General features: G+C 43.4%; 2 protein-coding genes across 5 annotated transcripts in view; one reads left to right on the top strand and one right to left on the bottom strand.

Moving 5' to 3' along the window:
* The window catches only part of GPR143 (G protein-coupled receptor 143), a 46,980-nt gene extending 34,493 nt beyond the window's left edge, over window positions 1–12,487 (bottom strand). Inside the window, exon 1 of the mRNA XM_072133158.1 lies at window positions 12,405–12,487. The gene's annotated coding sequence lies outside the window, so the exon portion shown is untranslated. The remainder of the gene's footprint in view (window positions 1–12,404) is intronic.
* Window positions 12,488–14,008: 1,521 nt separating this feature from the next.
* SHROOM2 (shroom family member 2) overlaps window positions 14,009–22,338 on the top strand; it is a 104,168-nt gene continuing 95,838 nt past the window's right edge. The window contains exon 1 of one of the 4 annotated variants that reach the window (XM_072137837.1): window positions 14,009–14,530. In XM_072137837.1, the coding sequence (XP_071993938.1) occupies window positions 14,360–14,530 (171 nt within the window). In that variant the 5' untranslated portion in view covers window positions 14,009–14,359. Of the gene's footprint in view, window positions 14,531–15,544; window positions 15,583–22,338 lie in introns of those variants that run through there. The other 3 variants (XM_072137836.1, XM_072137838.1, XM_072137839.1) reach the window with 3 other exon arrangements.

Raw genomic sequence — 22,338 nt, 5'->3', positions numbered from 1 at the left:
AGACTGTACTATTTCTTAAGAAATAAATGGAAATGTACCAGAGTTATATCCTCAAGATTTTTTAATTAGTGATCCAAAGTACACAATAATAAAACATTGGGCACATTTACTTACCTGTCCGAGGAGTTCACCCGAAGTGCATTGTTCCGTCGATAGTGCACAAAGATCGTGCCCCCGATATACTGCATCTGTCGCTTCTCTGCTCAGGTGCGCCGGAGTTCACCTTCTTCTTCCCGATGCATGTCTTGTAACACAATTTTAAAGTTAAATCCCGTGCTCTGACCGACGGCCCGTCCCCCGATTTCTGTCGCATGAAAGCCAGCACAGCCACGCCACAATCCGATTGCGTGCGACACAATCCCCTTCTAAATACCTGTCCCAGCCATGCAATCCCCGAAAACGTTGGGAAGTCTGACAGAAATGTGACCCGCTGACCCTTATTAAATAAGCCTCATTGTTTTCAACTTTCAAAGAACAAACAGCATATGTAACAATAAAGGCCCCCCTTGGGTGCACAACTTTTGGCATTGATTATAGCCACCAAATGTTTCTTGAAGGCATCTATAAGATTCTGGCACTTCTCAGCTGGGATTTTCCCCACTCTTCATTTACAGTGTGTTTAAGCTAATGAATGTTTGTGGGTTCTTTTTCCCAGTGGCATATTTCAGCACAACCCAAAGATTTGGGGTCTGGATTCATTTCTAGCCATTTTTTCAACCATTCCTGTGTACTTTTAGATGAGTGCGTTGGGTTATTGTGCTGCTGGAGGACCCATGATCTTTGACTCAAAACACGTTTTCTTACACTGGGTAGGACATTTTACTCTAAAATCTCTTTATAATTCTTTGATTTTTATGATTTCTGTGATAAATTCAAGCCCTCAGTATGAGATGGATCCTTCACCATGCTTAACCCTTTCCCATTACTATTACGGCAGGCGTTGGGTGCCAGTGCATGGAGAGGGCTCATGGGCTGAGCCCTCTCCTTAGGTGGTAAGTCTTTGCTGCATATTGCTAGCACCGATCGCTGGTGTTATCTCGTTGATTGCCTGGCAAAGCGGCCAGCGGCTTGTAATGCACATTGTAATGTATGAGGATGAAAACCCCCATATACTGCCATACTACTGTATGGCAGTATATGGTAGGATTGATCAGACAACCTAGGATTAAAGTACCCTAGGGCAGTGATGGCAAATCTGTCCTGTCTGGTGAACTTCATTCTGGGGTGATGGCCTGGGTGCCCACACAGAGGGCTCCGAGTACCGCCTCTGGCACCAGTGCCATAGGTTCGCCACCACTGCCCCAGGGGGTCTGAAAAATAGTAAAAAGAAAAAAAGAGAAAAAAATTATAATAAAAAAACCTAAAAATTCAAATAACCCTGCCATAAACAAGTTAGGTATTGCCACATTTGAAAATGCCTGATCTACCAAAATATGATAAAGTTTTTTCACTGCGTTTAACCCAGTAACGGAAAATAGCACCCAAAGTCGAAAATGGCCCTATTTTATGATTTTGAAAAACATATAAAATTTAATAAAAAGTGAATAAAAGGTCATACAGTCCTAAAAGTAAAGTCCAAAAAATAAAGTAGACATGTCCTTTGGGGCTCACAGTGAAAGCCGTAAAATCTAAGCCTACAAGAAAATGGCGCAAATGCTTTTTTTTTACCATTTTCTTTGCATTTGAAATTTTTCCAGCTTTCCAGTACACGACATGGAAAATTAAATACCATAACTATGAAGTGCAATTTTTTACGCAGAAAACAAGCCCTCACAGAGCTAAGGTGGGGAGTTAAAAATGGAAATTAAAGGGGTTGTCTGAGAGTTATGAAAAAACAAAAGGTGGCAGGGAGGGGGCTGCATAAAAAAATAAAGATGTACTTACCTTCCGACGCCCTCCGGGTGTCCCGCACTGCTGTTGCTCTGGTCCGCGCGCCATGTAAATAAACATGGTTGCCGGAGCAGTGCTGGATTCGGCTTCCGGCCGGACCCGACAACCATCCGGCAGGCATACACAGTGCTGTGAATAGGGACGGGTAGGTGTGGCCGAGTCCAGCGCTGCTCCAGCGGCCATGTTTATTTTTATTAAGCAGCCACTTCTGGCCACCTTTTGTTTTTTTAATTAGCCTCGGACAACCCCTTTAAAAAAACAAAAAATGGCCAAGTTGTTAAGGGGTTAACTGTTGTTAGGATGTACTTTTCCTTATAAGCTTCTGCAGCACCCCTGCCAATGCATAGGCAGGCTGGTAGTTGTGAATAGCGCCCTCTCCAGGTCAGAAGCTGTTAGGGGGAGTCATGAACCTTCCAGGAAGTTTCTGGAATTAGGATATTGTGTAATTGCAGCTGTAGATACTGCCTGGCAAGGCAACAGTTAACTGGTGTATGTAATTATCCAATGATCTGTCTGTTATGAAAACTGGAAGGTGATTGGAGAGGTGCTACCACCTGACTAGGGGGAGTATAAAAACCCCTGCTGGGTGGAAGCACATGGTCTAAGGTTCAGTCTGTTCAGTCAGCAGGGAGAGCAGCACACCTTCAGTGATGCCACGGCAATCAATCCCAGGAAATTCTAGTGCCTCAGGCCTACTGCTTGGCACACGGGGCAAGTCTGGAGACTTTAGCCCAGAACTGAAGCTTCCACCACTTGGACTAAGTATAACCTGAACCAGCCCAGCTACTATTAGGCTGTGTGAGCCTTTCCTGCGGACCACTCTCCATGACCACTAAAGCATCAAAGAATCTGCTGTTAAGCATTTCTGGCCATTGCCTGCAGTTCAATAAAGTACAGTAAGTTGATTTGCACAACGTTACCTCAGTTTGATCCCTGGATACGGCTACTTACCACCACTGGCTTCCCCATCCATCACCCAGGGATTCATCCTACAGACACCTCAGGGGTTTCCCCAGGGAGAAACCACTGCATCAGCTTCTGATTCCATATTTCTTGCACACACTACCTACTGAAGACCTGCTAGGCTGTAGGTCAGCCCTCTAGTCCCCATACCAAGCATCGTGACCACAGCGTGGCCCAAGGCCGTACGAGTCAGCCACTCCAGTATTCTGGGCCCTGACTGCCTCCAGGCCACCAAGATAAGGCTAGGCCCCGATCGGGGATGTTCCACTTCATTTCTTCATCAACGGTTTATTTCTTAGGCCTTCAATATTTAAGGCCTGCTTGGTTTAGTATGTGTCGTATGGTACTTGTGGAAACCATGATCCCAGACAGTTCCAGGTTTGCCTTCGGGTCTTCTCATGTTTGATTTGATGTTTTTTTCCACCACTATACCAACCTTCAAAGACAACTCTTGTCAATTTTTATCTTTCCACAACGTCCAGGGAGGTTCTTGAAGGTTCCATGCTTGGCAAGCTTCTTTAAAGAAATCAAAATCAAGCATGGATAAACCATGGTTACATACTCATAGATCCAGTCACTATGACAACCTTTTTATATTTGTTATCCATGACCTTCTTCCTTCTAAAATGAACTTTTTAAATTATGCTAATGAGCCCGAAAGACCTTCTATGCTGTAGATTCACAGGCTGATGCACAGGAAGTTTCAGCACACGGTGGGAGGGGGAAGTGCTCCTTGACACTGTAACAGTCTGTGAACTATGCCACACGTATAAGGGGTTGACAGTTTATTTTAGAAAGAAAGGAGGCCATAGATAGAGATATAAGAATATTACCATAGTCACTGTGCCTTGATCTATGAGTATGTGTCCCTGGTTTATCATGCTTGATTTTGATGGTAGATTTCCTTTAATAACATTGCATCCTGTTGAAATTGGGATACCAAGACTTTGGAGATGGAATTATACCATTTTGAAGTTTTGTGTTTGTTGATAATAGCAGTTCTGATGTCTTTAGACAGCTTCTTCCATCGTGACAAAGGAACTATCATGGCCTATCATGTGCATTTTTAAAACATTAGATTCATCATTCATTGGCTAAATGGCAGCAACAATTACTCACAGATCATTTGTAAATTACTACTGCAGACTCAATGGGTTTTCATATTTGTAATGAACCCCCACTTTCCAGTTCAAACAAGGGGTACAGTTACACTAGGGAGTCCTCACAATTTATCCAATAAGATCCGCCCCCTATGCTTGATGTGTCTTTATGCTAAATCTACTCCCAAGCACTCAATACACAACACAATGCCACCACCCACGATTTTAGTTAAGCTAAGAATGCTGTAGGTACCATCCACACAGGGAGGGGCTGCCCAGCCTACCATGCAAGAATGCCTAGATGATCACGATGCAGTTCTTTTCTTACACTCTTTTGGGTTCAATTTTTAGGGCAGCTTAATAAAATTAGATTGTGTGGCCTCCCTGAGTCCATTGAGATACCACTGCTACATGGGGCGTTATGTGAAATCTTCAACTCCTTACTTGAGACCCCCCTTCCCCCCGGGAGCTTGATAGGGCCCATCGTTCCCTACAGGCCCGACTGTCCCCACATGACCCACGGAGGGATATGATATGCTCAGTTCAATGTTTTCAGCTAAAAGATGCTATAATGTCTAATGCCTGCTCAGCTAGGATATGGCCTGCTTAACCCTCCTTAAGCGCAAGGAATAGAAGCCCCTGCTGGACACACTGCACCAATTTGACATCAAATACAATTGGTTGTTTCCATTCCACCTGAAAATCCGCCATTAGAATTATCTTCCTGATTAGAATGTTTAAAAGTCTTTAAAACCACCATTAGGTTGGAAATTCGTTCTTTGTCAACCCGCAGAGGTCCTGGCGGTTGCTGCTGCCCTTGGCCTCCATGTCCCAGTGATTACAGAATGGCTGACTCTCCCTGTCCCTCCTGGTCCCACTGGATGTTCACCCCAAATAGGACCCCTTAGTTGCCAAGCCCGCCATGGAAGAGCATGTCAAAGGGAACTGTAAGGGGAGGAAGAGCAGCATCCAGGATAAAAGTCCTGGGCCTCCTGGGACTGGAACAGGTGCTCTAAACTCTCCCTGGTTCTTATGACTAAAGTAACTTAAAGGGGTTTTCCCACTAATCAAAGTTAGCCCCTATGCACAGGATAGGACCTAACTTGCTGATTGATGGGGGTCTCAGTCATGAGAACCCCATAGATCATGAAAATGAGGGCTCCGATGGGGTCCCAGTTACCTCAGTTGGACCCCATTATCGCTCCTATAGAGTAATAGAGCAGATGGACGCATATAACCATTGTGCTCCATACATCTCAATGGAGCTGACTGAGATCACCTGTTTAGTTGTTGTTCATATGTTTGGGTTGTAGAAGCCTTGTTGGCTGTTATAGACCTTCTTCAGACACAGTTTGTTGCCAATAATATCATTAGGGATTGCATATAGCGATGGCAGGAGCTGTGGCATAGCAGAATGGCCGCAGTACGCCGCTGTGGGGATGAGCGCATCTCCACAGTGGTGTACTGCTGCCATAAGGGAACAAGCTTATTAGCTGCTAGGCCCTTGCATACCACTGTTCTACAATGGTGCATTCCCCCTGGGGTAAACAGATGTGGCTGCCTTAGCTGGGACGCTGTGTCACACATTCGTATTGGTGGACTAATGGAAGGTGTTATCATCCCATTCCTCGAGTCATGGTGGGCTTCTCACCCTGACCTCACATTATTATGCCTAGAGTATAATCAATAGGCTTAATTTTTTTCAGATGACTCAGAGCAATTCGGGCCCAACCCGACTATTCTGGAAGACCAATCATCTTTGTATGATATCCTGCTAGAGACCGACAACCCTGGTAGACTCGGGTTTGCTGGAGTATGGTCATCTGAACTTTCCATAACAACCTCCAATGATGAATGGGAGAAAGCTTTACTCTTTTCTTATAAGATACAGCTGTTCTGGAATTCAGCTTTTGGGGTTCATCATCAGGTCACAGGTAAATCAATCACCGGATAGGGCCTAACGTTAAACCCCTTTAAAGTGAGACATCCAACAAAAAGTTATGGAATTACAGAAAAGTGGATATGTTAGAGTAAGCATCATTTAAAGGGGTACTTGAAGATACTCTCTGATTATGAGACCACTGCCACTTTATTCATCAATATGGTAGTTTTGGAAATTGAGAGAGCTCAGGTATATTATATATCATTTCCATTTACTGTCTTGATGAATACCAGAGATAATCAGTTGTGCGCATTTATTTCTTACACTCCCATACTATTGAATAGAGCAGTAGGATGCATGCCCTTCCTGATGCTCCAGCCAGTATTATGATTGGACCCACTCAGATCAGCTTGTCATCCTTTATCCACAGGGTCACATGCAAAATTTGTACAACCCCTAACATACATTAGAATGCTGGCAGCTACACTATCTGCCCCCCGTTCCCCATCCCAAACAGTTAGGTACGCTAAGCTTGGCCAACGCATGTGTGTCATTGTTGAAGAAAGGGAATGCCGTACAGTCACATATTTAAGAAAAACTTCTCCCAATGGATTTGTCATCAGTACCTGAAACCTGATAAAGCTCTTCCTGACAATAAGATTCCCCAGATGTTCAAGTAACAATGGACAATATTACTGATGCAATTCTCCAATGTTTCTCCAGGCCTTCTACTGCTTCCTTACAAGAACAGGAAACCCTACAACATCATGGAGTTATGCAGGATTTCCTCCAGCAGGGAGTTATGAGATCTCTCCTGCAGTATGACAAGAGATCCATTCGGTATTATATGACTGTCTGTACTCTGTAATGTAATATTATATTTGTATATGAGTACAGAATGGCGAGTACTCAGTTTATTTTTTTATATACCCAAGTAAAAGCTGAGTGGGGAATTTTCAGCACAAAAATTGTGCTGAAAAACTCGCCTTATACTCGAGTATATACAGTATATGTTTCCCACCCTAGGCCTATACTCGAGTCAATAGGTTTTCCTAGTTTTTGGTGGTAAAATTAGGTATCTCGGCTTATCTCGGGACAACTTATACTAGAATATATACGGTAAATAAAGATTATCATTATTCAAATTTAGCATTATTCTCCTAGCCAAAGCTAGCGTTTTCTTCACACAGACAAGAATTTTGTATGTTTGTTTAAATGGATCCATTTTGTTTTGTTCCCACATCCATTTTTTTCATATCGGTATGGCATCTATTTTTTTTAAATCACGTTTAACATTATCTTATTCTTATATCTTTTAATAGTATTAATAAAAAGGTTTTTTTTTATTTATTATATACTTTTTTCATTTAGATTAGGATGTACCGTATATACTCGATTATAAGCCGACCGAAGTATAAGCCGAGACCCCTATTTTTACCACAAAAACTGGGAAAACCTATTGACTCGAGTATAAGCCAAGGGTGTAGTATACAGCCAGCCAGCCCCCTGTAGTATACAGCCAGTCCCAAGTAGTAAACAGCCAGCTCCCATGTAGTAAACAGCCAGCTCCCATGTAGTATACAGCTAGCCCCCTTACTTAATACTCACCCCGGATCCTCGTCGCGGCTCGCAATCCCCAGCGGCTCTCTATGGCTTCTGTCTTCTTTCTTCTCTAGCCGGCAGAGTCGCGTCCATGCGACCTGCCGGCGGGTGCACACTATGATGCGGCGGTGAAGCCACTGATGACGTCATCAACGGCGACACTGCCACATCACAGCGTGCGTCCGCCGGCAGGTCGCAAGGACGCGACTCTGCCGGCTAGAGAAGAAGACAGATGACAGAAGAAAGAAGAGAGAAAAGGAGCCGCCGGGAACCGTGTATTTACATGGTACACGGTACATTTAGATAAATACATACTTTTAGTATTGTTGAGGGCATCAGATGAATTATCACTCAGGGAGTCTCCCTGAGTTACACAATGGATTTCAGCAATGTTTACAGTTACCGAACTCTATATAAGGAGTAGAGATGGGTGAATCGAATCTAATGAAGGGGAATTTGTTTAGAATTTCAGGAAAACTTAGTTTCAGCAGGAATCCAAGGTTTACGGTGATTTGTGGGAACAAATTTTTTTCCCCTCTTTATTAGCAAAATGGCTGCGAGCACAACATGTTACATGGGGCAGAGCACTCTGGGAAGAAGAAAGGAACACCCTCTATCACATGTGTAGAAATGTAAGCCAATCAGCAATTGGCAGGCTTATGTTATATCACAGCCTTATAAAAACAGAAGGAAATCCAGTCATTTCACACTGCATGTGCTGTCTCTAGCGTGTAGCTGCTTGTACTTAGTAGCTGATGGAGTGATTTTTGCTTAAAGTCCAAGGTATCTGTTTTGGGGTTCTGTATACCCGAAATTTCAATTATTCTTTTGTTGCCAAAGTAGATATCAAGAAATCTATGTCAAATCCACATAGTTGCTGCACATTGTGCCACTCTGTGGCCTACCATGTTGCTGCCACCTCCACTCCTACCATGTTGCTGCCACCACCAGAATGTGTCATTGTGCCACTCTCTGACCTTATTCTGCTGCCACCACCTCCACACTTTGTCATTGTTCCACTCTGTGGCCTACCATGTTGCTGCCACCTCCAGAATTTGTCATGCTACTCATCCTACTCATGCTGGTGCCAACTGACAACTATCTCCCTGGAACACTCCGTGATTTCCATAATGCTGTTTTCACCCTCCACCACCCATGACTTTGCCACTATGTTTGGTTTCCCCTTCATTTCATCTTTCAGAAGGAATGAAAAGCTTTAGGATTGATAGCCAAAAGCAGGAGTGGATACAGAACACAGAGGACATGCAAATTTTCCATTTATTAGCCATCTCTGTTTTGGATCAACTCCTGTTTGTTTTTGGCTTTAGCAATACTGATGGATTATTGACCAATTGAAAGCGGACACTGACGGATGAAAAGTAGGGCAAAATGATCAGTGACGTCAATGTAAAGTTACTGCCGACATCCTCTCCACTCTTTTGGGGGGTTTCTACATGTATCAGCGGTTAACAGAACAGGTTCTGTCGTAATCTATGGAATCATCTGATGTCAGTGTAAAAAAAGTGCACTCTGTGATGTTATAGTGGGATTTTGGCCCTCAACTCAGTCCTTTTGAGCTGGCACAGACGTTACCTTGTCAGGCTGCGTTCCCGCTTCGCTTATTTGGTGAAGTTGGCCTATGTAAGTGCACATGGAATTAAATAGTGAAGCGGTTCTAAGAGCGGCGACTGTCATGTGCGTGTCATACTAAAACACAGCATTGTTTGAAGACCAAACCAAGCTCTCTATGCATATTTGAGCATGGCACAACGTTCTACAACACCCTACAGGCTCTCTGCAGCCAGGAACTACCTGTTTTTTTCACGTGATGCGCCATGATTCGATTTGGGTCGAAGAAAACTTTGTCGAAAAATACAGCGAACTCGGCGAATTAAATTTTTTTAAATTTTGCCCAGCTCTAATAAGGAGGATTGTCATGGTGTGGCATATATACCTCTCATTCCAAACGAAGAAAACGGTGACATTTGTAGATTCGCAGTTCCTTTGGATGATTCGTAGATTCAGTGTACTCCAACGGAACTGTTTAGAGGGTTGCAGCCTCCGGTCGGGGCTGCTCCCCATTGTTGCTGTATTATTCAAAGGAAACCACCTGTAAGACCTCATCTATATGTCAATTTCTTGGATTCAGAAACCTCTTTGGATCAGTGCAATAACAGAAATTTGGACTGGATACAATTATCATCTGAGAGTCTTTAATTCCATCACAGGTACTACGTTAACTATCATTTAAAATACTAGGACAGCACAGGTCCAACTACACTCTAAATTGACTACTGAGTTTTTTTTTTTTGCACCATTTGAAATTGTATTGATTTCTCTACAAGTCTAACATTGCCTAGGTTGACTTTTTTTTTTTTTTATTATTTTTTTTTTACATACATTGTAAGGGCAGTTTGGGTGGACGTGTCTTCCACTGTACGCTTATACAATGGGATATGTCACCCAGTGGTTTCTCCTCCCCCTGAATGTAGGGTGAGGAGTTAAGAACAGAAGCAATTGTTGATTGGCTGCTACAGATGTTAGGGGTGTTTCCCTAGTGATGTCACTGTCCTTACATGTCCTTATATAGTGGCCACACCGGAGTCCTCCCTCCTGTTGAGCGATGTATCTGCTCAGCAGAGGCTTGGGGACATTGTATCCACTCCCCATAAGCTGCTGTTGCCACCGCCAAGAGTATTAGGTCGCTCAGCAGGAGGGACAAGGGAGCAAAGACTTATCTTGCTACGTCTTCCCATTCTGTCTCTTACACAGGATACAATGTATACTTACAGACGGAGGCAACAACTATGCTTCTGTCTGCCAGTATATGTCAATGGGTACACACAGCATATGTGTCAGGAGCTTTCCCAACATATACACTGAGCGTACACTAACAAGGAGGTGTAAACCAAGCCTTTGAAGGCATAACAGTGCACATCAGTTATTTTTGCAGACCAATAGACTTCTATTGTTGTCCGTGATTGGCAAATGTGAAAAATATAGGACAGGCTGTAAAATGTTTCCAATTGTCCATTTATCAGGTGAAAAAAATGAAATGTGAAACAATACTGTTACCTCCCTCCCCATAGGTTATTATGGCCTCCACTGAGCGTTTACGTCACTCCGAAGCAGGATATGATATATACTGGTCAGATAGAGGCAAAAAGGATGCCTCAGTCTGCCAGTATATGTCTTTAGATGCTCTTAGCTTTTATGTCGGGGGCTTTCCTGGCATATACACTGAGCATATGAAGAAAAAGCAATGTGAATGTGGCCTCAGAATGTTATCTGTGTATATCACGGACCGCATACTGTGAATAAGCCCCTAGAGTGGATCCTATTACACAAAAGACATACAAATCTATGAATAATAGCATTACCTACCTTGCCTGGTATTGGCCTAGAAATAATAACGTAAAACACAAACCTTTATAGGATCCTAAACTCATATATAAAATAATAACAAGTATACTTTTTCACTTAATATGATTGATCTTGGATAAATAATAGATAAAATACTTATCAACTATTGAAGGAACATTTTGTAGACCACAGATAGGAGCTTTTGTAACAACAGAAGTGTCAGTAATATGCAATTCTAGGACAAATCTTTCATCCTTAGTTTAGAATTGGAGAAGCTTCCAGCCGGCGCTCTCCATGTGGCCTTCCTGTCTTCAGGCTTAAGGGTCTCTGCAGGAGAAGAATCTGTGGTGGCTGGTTGTGGGGGGAGGGGGAAGGGAACACCAGAGGGGAGAAATTGAAAGAAAAATAGAAACAAAATGCCAACAAAAACAAAGAGTTTGAAATGCTAAAAAATGTGAACAGGAGGCCTAAAAGGATTACACATCTACTATGAAATGTAGTCTACAACCCAAGGAAGAACTTTATCTCGTAGGAACACACAAGGGGCCATATACCTTATATCTGCTAGATCAGACGGCTTCTTGCAGATTACTTATTTTATTACCTTGTATTGTATCACATTCCAGGGCCTGGTGCCTTGTTACCAGCAGTTACTATTGTGGTCTGTTATTGATATGGTGTTTTATACACCATTTATGATGTGCTGCTATTTATCAGAAGCCGTACACTGGTTATTTTCCTCATATGAATTGTAAAGGAGGAACACAGAGACTTTGTGGGACCTTGTTGTGTCTTTTAAACTGACTCTTTATGGCGTTATTGTGGATTAAATGGGTTGTCTGACGCAATGCTGCTTTAATGAAATGTTAGATAATATGCAACTACATTTAGCTCTGGTCTTCTAAACAAATGTGTTTTGGCTTATTATTCATAACCACATGTGCCCGTTCTGTAAAAGAACATTGATTTTGGATGCTTTTTTTCCCAGATGCATTTGCTGTGTGTTATACCATTGGCTCACAGCTAAACTGCACAGTAGAGATGAGCGTACCTGCCGTTCCTGTCCGGCCACCCGACCCAGACGTATTATTGGATTGGTGGCTGCAATGCCAATTCTGGAAATGAACAAGCCTACTAGCCATGGCTATAATTGGCATGGGGAACTTCTTAAAGGCGGCAGGGATACGGTAGAGCATGCTCTATCTTTCCTCGTGTTTCCAGCTCTGAGGCAGTGTTTCCTATGAAGAGGGGAGGGGTGAACAGTGCGCTGCCATATGCCAAGGTCGGACGAGCATTCGTGCTGCGTGAAACCAGGCTTATAATGATTTTTGAAAGTTGACATGTATTTTTGTATGATGTCCATATTTGATATCATAGATGAACCTACAGTTCCTTAAAAAAGCTGTGAATGTATATTTCTCTAGTCCCTAGTTTTGAGTTTGTTTTGTACGGTTTTGGGCTTACCTGATTTATCCTAGCGGTTGATAATCGAGGCATGTGAGTCTGTTAGTTTTTTGAGACTTTTGTCTGAAAAGTCATACAAAAGTCTTACATGTTTAAAGGAAAACTACCATTTGAAAAAAGTCCTTCTGACCCAAACATACCTTTACATAGTGGTAGGTAAGCTGATGCTGGAGCTTGTCTTGTTTAAGCAAAAAAATCTGCAGTTTCGTCCAAAATTCAATTACAGGCAGTCCCTGGGTTACATACAAGATAGGGTCTGTAGTTTTGTTCTTAAGTTGAGTTTGTATGTAAGTCGGAACTGTATATTTTATCATTGTAATCCCAGCCAGAACTTTTTTGGTCTCTGTGACAATTGGATTTTAAAAATGTTGGGTTGTCATAAGAATCAATATTAACACTAAAACTTCATTACAGACACCTGTGATAACTGTTACAGCTGATCATTGTAGCCTAGGAGTAAAGTACAATAAATTACCAATATCCAGAGGTCCGTTTGTAACTATGGGTCGTATGTAAGTCGAGTGTTCTTAAGTAGGGGACCGTCTGTAATGAAATATGCAAATGACCCTTTGGTGCTCCTCACACAGGGCACTCGGCACTTGGTCATTAGCATAACTAAGCGTGCTTCAAAGCATGCACTGGCGCATGCACACTGCATCTTCATTACGCGTAGCCGCCTTTTCTGCAAACTAACCGGCAAGTCTCGACATCTCGAGAGACTTCCACCAGGTGAACGCTGCAGTGCTTATTTATAATGGTTGCTATGCTGCTCCCACCGTCGTTCACCTGGAGGAAGTCTCGCAAGATTACGAGACTTCCAGGTTAGTTCGCACATCTGTACTGCAAAGCAGGTGGCTGCGCATAATGAAGATACAGCCATTGCTCCCGAGAGCTTGGTGACGTGACTGGCTCCCAAAGTGAGACAGGGAGGGTGGGGGGAGAACTATGAAGCCCCCTAGTGACATGCATAGTTATGCTAATGACCAGGTGCTGAGCACCCTGTGTGAGGAGCACAGGAGCGCCAAAGGGTCATTTGCATATTTTAAAAATCAAATTTATAAAATATGCTGCTGAATTCTGTGCCTCCACAAGACAACCTCCAGCATCAGCTTACCTACCGCTATGTAAAGGTATGTTTGGGTCAGAATGGTAGATTTCCTTTAAGCAACCCCTTGCCTACGCTCTGGACTGGAGTTTATTTGTGCAAAAAAAAAAAAAAAAAGGGACTTTTAGTGCAATTGCGCAAAAAAGTGCAAGTTTTTCAGACGCCCGCATTGAAGTTTGAAAGATAAATCAGGCGGAGCAGTGTAAAACTTTGTCACAGCAAACTTTGGAAAACAGATGTAAAAGTTTCAAGTTTTGCCGCAATTAGGATAATATGTCGCAAAAAAGGAAGAAAAAAAAAGTGTGATAAATAATCCCCGTAGAGCTGAACATATTGTCAAAGTGCACTGCCCAGCATACATTTACCTCATAAAATCATTAATGAATTGAGTAGTCGCCTCTGCAATCTTATATAGAGGGATCCAGTATAGTACATAGGTTGCCTACAGGTAACACATTCCCGCATATAGTAGTATATTATATACAAGTAATCCCCTCAATGTACAACATGACTGCACGGCCCCGCCATATTCCACCTCCAGTATGTGCTCTCCCTCCTGTGTATGCCGGCAGGTATCGGGCGCTGTACACACAGGGCAGGGGAGGGGGAGGGAGCGGCTCCTGCACGCCGGGTATTATGCGCCTGTCCAATCCCAGACCGGTGACTACACAACAGGAAAGAGCCGGACGGAGCAGCTCCAGTTCCTCTCCCGGGGATGAGCTCCTGCGCCGCGGGGAGGGACACCATGAGGAAATTGTCATCGGAGAGAACCCGGACAAGGTGAACGAGGGCCGATCCCGGCTGCAGGAACAGGTGGAGGGAGGCGCGGTGTCCCCGGACATGTGTTACCTGCTCCCCGAGCACGGAGGGCCATGGCGGCACTAGCGCGGCCCCTATAGAGCGGTGCCCGGGCGGACATTACAGCGGGACTGCGGGCAGCAGCGGGCATGTAGCTGAGCCTGGACACCGTGTCATCTGCTGCCCAGCACCATGGAGAACGTGGAGAGCAGAGCGGGGCAGCAGCCACCTGAGGGCCTGCTGATGGAGAGGAGGCTGCTGGAGGGGCACAGGATGGTGGACGTGCTCCTCACTGGGGGGGCTCCCTGGGGATTTACCTTGAAGGGCGGTAAAGAACATGGAGAACTCCTTATCATTACTAAGGTAAGGGAACTTTATACATTACTTTCTGCCAGTGATAGAACTTGTACCGAGTCTGCTGCTCTCCAGAATATTACATCTAACTTATGTGAGCACCTCCCTCGCCCCTGCTGTATCTACTCAGCGGTCACCCCCGCCCATCATATCCATCTCAAGGGTCACCCCCCCCCCCCCGCCCATCATATCCATCTCAAGGGTCACCCCCCCCCCCCGCCCATCATATCCATCTCAAGGGTCACCCCCCCCCCCGCCCATCATATCCATCTCATGGGTCACCCCCCCCCCGCCCATCATATCCATCTCAAGGGTCACCCCCCCCCCGCCCATCATATCCATCTCAAGGGTCGCCCCCCCCCTTCGTGTCCATCTCAAGGGTCGCCCCACCACCACCACCCGTCGTGTCCATCTCAAGGGTCGCCCCACCACCACCACCCGTCGTGTCCATCTCAAGGGTCGCCCCACCACCACCACCCGTCGTGTCCATCTCAAGGGTCGCCCCACCACCACCACCCGTCGTGTCCATCTCAAGGGTCGCCCCACCACCACCACCCGTCGTGTCCATTTCAAGGGTCGCCCCACCACCGCCACCCGTCGTGTCCATCTCAAGGGTCACCCCTCCAACAACCAGGATCTTGTGATGCGTCTATTAAGGTGACACTACATGTGGTTATCAGGCAGCCACAGTTATGATATGTGGGACACTGTAGTGGTATTGTATGTGCATCACAGACCTAGTCAGCATTGAGGTTATAGAAATGATAAGATATTGGTGCTTACTCTGCCCGATGTGTGTATACAGTATATATATATATATATATATATATATATATATATATATATATATATATATATATATATATATATATATATATATTAGTTGTGTCGTCTGATTGGTCGGCCTCTCATTAGTCATATCCTGCCCTGTACCATGTATTAATGATATATTACTACACCTTGAAGAGTATATAATCTATATGTAGCATGTGATATGTCACTAGTCAAGATCTGCATCCAGGAGAGGGACGTCGTGTCACATCACAGAAAGCGGGGACAAGGTACTGACATGATGATCACTTATCTGCCATATATGCAGAACGATTGACAAAACGAGTTATCATTAGGAGTAAATGCACCGAGACTGATCAGAAGTAGAATCAGAATTTAGAAACTTTAGACAAGTTGTGGCAGGAGATGAGAAGTTGTAGAAGTTCTGACGTCTTCTGATAGTAAAGTAGGTTCCTGTGTGATCCGATGTACATCTGTGACCTATCCGCGCCATATTACACAGTTGTGTACGGTTTTGGTGTGTGTATATATACATTTCTGGATGCTCACCATGCAGGGCCTCCTCTAATAGCTTGTTATCTCCTAAATTATTTAATGACCCTTTCCAGCGTCTGATCTCGGCTCTTCCCAGACATAATGATCACTTTCCACTGTTTCCCATCTTTGTCGCTATCTTCCCAGGCTTTTAGCATCAAAAAGAGGGACTGTCCTCAGGTTTATATTACATCAAAAGGCGAGTGTTGTCTCACAAGTGGCAGCTATGAAAGGGAATAATTATAGGGGTGGATAGGACTATCCATTTATAATAGCCTGTCAGCCCTACACCCTTCCTCTGCTGGGTGTCACTGAATAGACACGGCCTGCTATTATTTATCTTGTAGGAGGCTCAGTGGTGGAGAATAGGAGATGGTGGTGGCAGTCCTGGGTAGAGGACATGGCTTGTCATAGCTCTGTGATGATGGTGGCTTTGTCATGGCTGTCATGGCCCATAGTCACCATATACTGTACTGTATATAGACATTGTCAGAGCACATATATATCATAGTACTCCAAGGTTGAAATCCACAAATATGAGGTACTTTTCTTATCATTTTTCTAAATCAACATTTGTTGTGAATGGACATCTTCTCAAGCAAAAAAAACCAAATGCATATATACTATATAGTAGTGGCTAGTAGTGTGACCTCCGTTACATTCAATGCAACATACAATATGATTGCATATGACAGCATCACCTAAAGTAAACTCAAAAATATCCATCACATATATGATTACAATATAAGGTATATTTTTAAAATTGTGAATCATGTAAACCACGGGCATTCACATACTATCTGGTGCATAGTTATTACAACTAAACGATAACCACGCGGCCATATTTAAAGCTGGAAAACCACCTGGGCATAATATAATCATATGGAACAATTACCTCTGTCACTATCACCCCATATTAAGGTGAGCAACATTTATATACATATTTAATACTTTATTTCTATTTTTGCTGAAGCCTTCCCTATAGGAAAGGACATTGTAACAGTCTTGGGCTCTGCCCCTTCACACTTAGAACTGCAGGTCCTGTGACTTCCCGTGAGGTCCGTTCTCCTGCAGATTTCCGCTCGCATGTTTTGGGTTGGAGGGGTGTGTGGATCCTTGGCACACCACTCCATGATTACAGTTATAAGTACATGGCCGCTGACCCAGCAGAAGTCCACAGGCTCTGACTGTCAGAAGGGGAATGTTTACCAGAATAAATACAATAATGTTGGCCCTATTAGGGTATTGTATTTGCCAACCCCCCCCCCCCAAGCCTCTGTAAGTCTTAGGATATACTTCAGAATGTGCCATGGGTGAGCGGCTGTGTAAACGCTGCAGGTAACTTTACCGTTGTAACAAATTTGATAGTCAAATAAATCTTCCGTTCTGTTCCAAATTCTGTTATTAAAGTACATCTGCCACCAGGATGATAGAATGTGAGCCAAGCTTATTATGGCCTGTTTTGGAAAAAAAGTCAAGGACATAAGAAGCTTAACGAAGGGCAGATACTACCAGTTGGGGCACACACCAGTATGTCAGTGTGTTTGTTTTACAATCCTTTATGGTAGAACTTCTGTTTACTTTCTATGTTTCGTTTCCGTTGCACTCTCTTAAAAGGGAGAGTATAACAGCCCCTACGTAGGTGTGAACTGGGCCTTTCTATACAGGATGTATTTTATATATATATATTTTTTATAAATTACCAGGGTACATTTGGACTGCGGTTATTCATTTGGGGTTCAGCCATATTTAGCTTTTTAGGACCAGCTGTGTCTTCAGTGAAAGCCACAACCTTGTGTATGTTAGAATTGCGGCCAAACTAGTGGGTCATGCGTCTATTACTAACTAAACGTCTGAGCACTTGTGGTTTACGTGTTTATTTTACGATCACAAGAGGAGCTGATAGAGCGGCCCGGCTATCTATTCACAGGCTGAAGTATGTGAGGTTTGTTGCTGGTTTGTCAGCCATGAATTCTGAAAAGGTTCTTTTCACATATGTTGTTGTCAGCACGGCCGTAACTGAGGATCCGTGGAAAACTACCAGGCACTTTGCTTTATTGTTCTTGTGTTGTTGCTGGGAAACTCCAGGATAAAGTAGTGGAGAGCTCCCTGACGTGAATCCTAATTGTGCGAATAAGATCCCCTTCCCTCTCCCTTCTATAGGGAACATTATATAGGAACAAATAGCTGGTAAATGTGTCTTCAGATTAACAATTGTACAATATAAATTCACATTTTACCTGGTGTAGTTCACAATCACAATGAGACAATGCGGAAAAACAAATTGGAGTCATTGGATGTGTGATACAGGGTTTGTTTAGTCATCTCGGAAGTTTTAAGGGACCAAACTCCCTTGTGTATCACCATCCTTAAAGGAAATATACCACATGGGTGCAGTATTTCTTAACCACTTGCATACTGGTATGTGCCTCCTGAAACAGGATCCCTTCTTATTTTTGCATATTATAGCTTAGTTTTTGAGAAAAACATATTTTAACATTATGTAAATAAGCCTCAGAGGCTTCGGTCTGTAATGGATGGATCCTATTTCTGGAGGCGTTTGTCATCGGTGTGCGGTCTGCGTTAATGAAAGTAAAAAAGACAAACGTGGGTAAGAATAGGACCTGCTCTATATGTAGTTTGGGCAGTCGGCTCGTGCACGAGGCTGTGTAAATTACAGCCATGTGTATGAGCCCATATAGACACATGAGGCCATTGAAACAATAGCTAGCATGCGGCTCAAAGATTTGGTACGAATGAAAGGGAATGACCAAGATTTTATACTATTATCTGATAGCAGCCAACGCTTTGCCCTGGGTACGGTCAGAAGCTTTTGACTCCATGCTCAAGTGAGTGGCCAGGAGTTGTAACTGCACCTATACGCAAACCAGGCAAAAAAGTGTCTGGGAATAATGGAGGATGTTGTTTTTCAGAGCAGATTTGCGTCTGAAGTACAAGTGCTGCCCGACCACCACACCTGATACATCATACATATTACCTGCGCCCATTCATTCCCGAACAGGCGCAAGCTATAGGGAGAATGCCCTGCAAGTGCCCATACTGCAGCTTTATACCACACTTGGCGTAGAGGTGTTGTAAAGGGGGAAATGATCACAATTTCTGGTGGTCCGCAAGGAATTGTGATTATTTCAGGAGTTGTACTCCAGAAAACTGGCGTAAAAGTCCGGATAGATCTCCCCCAATGAGTGATCCATGAAAAAACAGTTCCGACTAGGACATGCTCTAATTCTTAATGGATCAGTCGCACAGTGTTGGTTCTGATCTGAACAACCATTATGTTTTATAGTAATACACAAAAAAAGTGAATACTTACCATGAAGTTAACCACAAATAAGAAGTACCAGAGCCGCTAGCAGAACCTGTGATGCGAATGTGAACATATACTAATATATTCCAATCTATTTTTACACCTTTTGTTATACTTATCTGAGCAGTATAGACTTTTCTCGGACACGTGGTGTAGTCATTTGTCAGGGAGCCGGAGTCCGTCTTGGACGTTACCTTTCACCCTCAGATCACATGAGCTCTTAGCTGAGCGGCCGCTGTATATTTTATGTTTGCCCTTTGTGGAGGGTTTTTCGTATCAGGTTACAGATAAAGCACACACTTGTGTTTGAGCGTTTTCAGACACTGGATACTTTCTTCACTCGGTTCCTTAAAGCTGATATATTTACTTATTTTGTAGAGACTTGGTAAAAGAATGTGAAATCGCTGCCTCCTTCTCTTATGACCTCCACATGAAGTTTGGGATTTTTAATAATTTAAGTCTCTAAAGAAGTTTTGCGTTTTTTTTTATAAACATTTTTGAGACTGTATTCACACAGGTTATGGCCAGATGCTGAATTTTGTGTTGTAAATCTGTTGAAGGACAAGACCTTTTGAAGCTGAACCTTGACCCGCTGATCCGCTTCCCGATCCAAGTCCTTTTTCCAAAAACCCATGTGATAAAAGTCCAAGCTATAGTCAGACATGTAACCAGATCTGCCCAAGTAGGAGCCTGTTTTTAACTGATCTAGTGTCCTCTGCCTTTTTATGAAGTTATCCAAATTGAAATATATGGAAAGGAGTTGACACAACGTTCAGGATAAGTCTGGGATACAACTGAAAAAGCCTGCAGATAACCAAATAATGAGCTGATAGAAACGTACAGAGCAGCCATGAAATGGCTTGTTAATAAAAGAAGCCAGTGCTTCTACAGGGCTGTCAGTTCAAATCTCTCACATTTCCACACTATTTGGTCATATCATTGGTAATATTTAAACTTGGGGGCTTTTCTGGGGCTGTAGTATTTAGGACCTTGGATCGAGACATTTAGGTTGGTGAGGGTCCAACTCCTAAAACTCCTGTCGTGCAGCTTATTTACCAGGCACAGCTTTGTTAATTTTTTTTAGCGGATCGTTATAGTATTGCAATTCGTTTTAATTTGCTTAAAAATATTTTACGGGTCCATAGAGGTTCAGGCCCCAGGTTCAGGCCCCTAACCTGGACACTGCTTTGAGTTAGTTTACGTCCAGGTTCAGCTCAACGACGCGCCTCACCTTAACAAAGCCACCAGGGGGTTTAAATTAATGTGACACACACATGTGCAAGCACTAACCTGCCAGCGCCGCAGGTCACCGCCATTTTTTGGAGGAGGGTGTCACATTAATTTAAATGCCCCAGGTGGCTTTGCTTGGAGCATTTAAAGAGAACACCCAAGAGCTAGCACCGATTGTGAGGGTCTACCTGCGGGGCTTCATGTCTGGTATTGAGAGGCAGAGTCGGACACCATTTTTAAATTCATCAGCTGAACACGCCCAAACCCGAATTTATTTGGGTCCACTCATCATTACCCTAAATCCCCCACCTTGGGACTTATATGTAGATGCCTCTAATGACAAACATTTCATTTAAGAGGGGCTCAGCTGCAGTACCAAAAACCCAAACTCCATAGGAGCTGTGACTTTAAGAGGAAGCAATAGGAGCCACATAGCGCGACCAGATCGTTATTAGGGTGTTTGAGAGTTGGACTTTCACCGGTAGAGTTCCAGGAAAACCCATAAAATTATTTTCTAGTCAAAAAATGTGGATATCTGCATTGCATGAACGACACCTTTTGTAGTGTGCCTACTTTGTTAATTTGTCGCTGCATTTCCATCAACAATAGGATTGCTGTAGATGATGATGACGCCATCATTACATCCGCTACTGACAATGGCTTATGTACACCTGCTATCTACATGGAGCAGGCATAGAGAAACCTCCCTAGAAAATTAAAAAAAAAAATAATAATAACTTTGGGTCCGAAAATAAAAACTGATTACAAAGTTATAGTTAAAAATAATTTTTGTGTCAAAATGGAAACTGACGGCACATATTTTCTTTAAGCAGACAGCTGTGTATGTAATGTTATGCCCACATCCGGGTACTATTGCCAATTGTGTTTTTGGCAATGGGGCGCCACTAGTCTACCTAAATGATTAGGTTATAACTGTTCTGGACAGTCCCTGTTGGTTTTGACCACCAGACAAGGGAGTTGTAATGGAGTCCAGGTAATGTAATGTTTGGAGTGGAGGTGATAGAGTTAATGGGTCAAGGTGAAAATTCAAAATACACAGAAAAATTATCTGTGCTGACAATCAAAACCATTGTAGCTGCTGTGTCGTGAGGATCCTGTATCTTTATTCTACGCTAATCGATTACCTGTGATCGTATGTGAGGGAGAGTTCAAGCAGCTGCTCCCGGACTCCCTTACCCCTCCTAGAGCTGTGTATGGTGTATATCCATCATAATAAGGGACCTAACCACATGTTTACCCCGTGGGTAACACTAATAAAATATTACACTGCCTTTACTGTATTTTAAAGAGAACCCGTCATGCAAAATAACCCCCCTAAACTAAATATATTTTCATAAACTGTCATTAGAGAGCATTGCCTCTATCCCTTCATTGTCCCTCTACATGCCTGTAAACCTAAGCAATGAGGTCCCAAAGCTGTATGCAAATGACCTGTGAAATGTCCAATGAAGCATTAGCATATTCAAGCTGTCCACTCTATTCATGAGTGGGAGGCACAGCCACACCCCCAGTGCATAACTGACAGCCTGTGTAATGATGTGAGGCTGTATAATGATGTGCTTCCTGGTTCTGGTGGCCACGCCCCCTGGAGCCTGTGTGTGCATGTGTGTGTGTATACTAGAGATACAGCAGCTCCAGGCAGCCATGTTACAGCAGAGCATGTCAGATTCATGTGTAGCTGATGTCTGTGTCTCTCACCTGTGTATTAGGAGGATGCAGCATGTCAGCAGATGCTGCACACACACTAGCCATGCTTTACTATACATTACACACAGACATGAGCAGGGGGAGGAGAGGGGAGGGATAACAGGGGTGACATTACTGCCTCTGACCATGTGACCAGCCTCATTTACATGATAAAAAATAGATGATTTTACAATGAATAACGTATGAAATAACTAGATAAAGGCTG

This window comes from Engystomops pustulosus, chromosome 2 (assembly GCF_040894005.1).
Source record: "Engystomops pustulosus chromosome 2, aEngPut4.maternal, whole genome shotgun sequence".
In the NCBI taxonomy this organism is placed as follows: Eukaryota; Metazoa; Chordata; class Amphibia; order Anura; family Leptodactylidae; genus Engystomops; species Engystomops pustulosus.
This window is presented reverse-complemented; position numbering and strand designations above follow the sequence as displayed.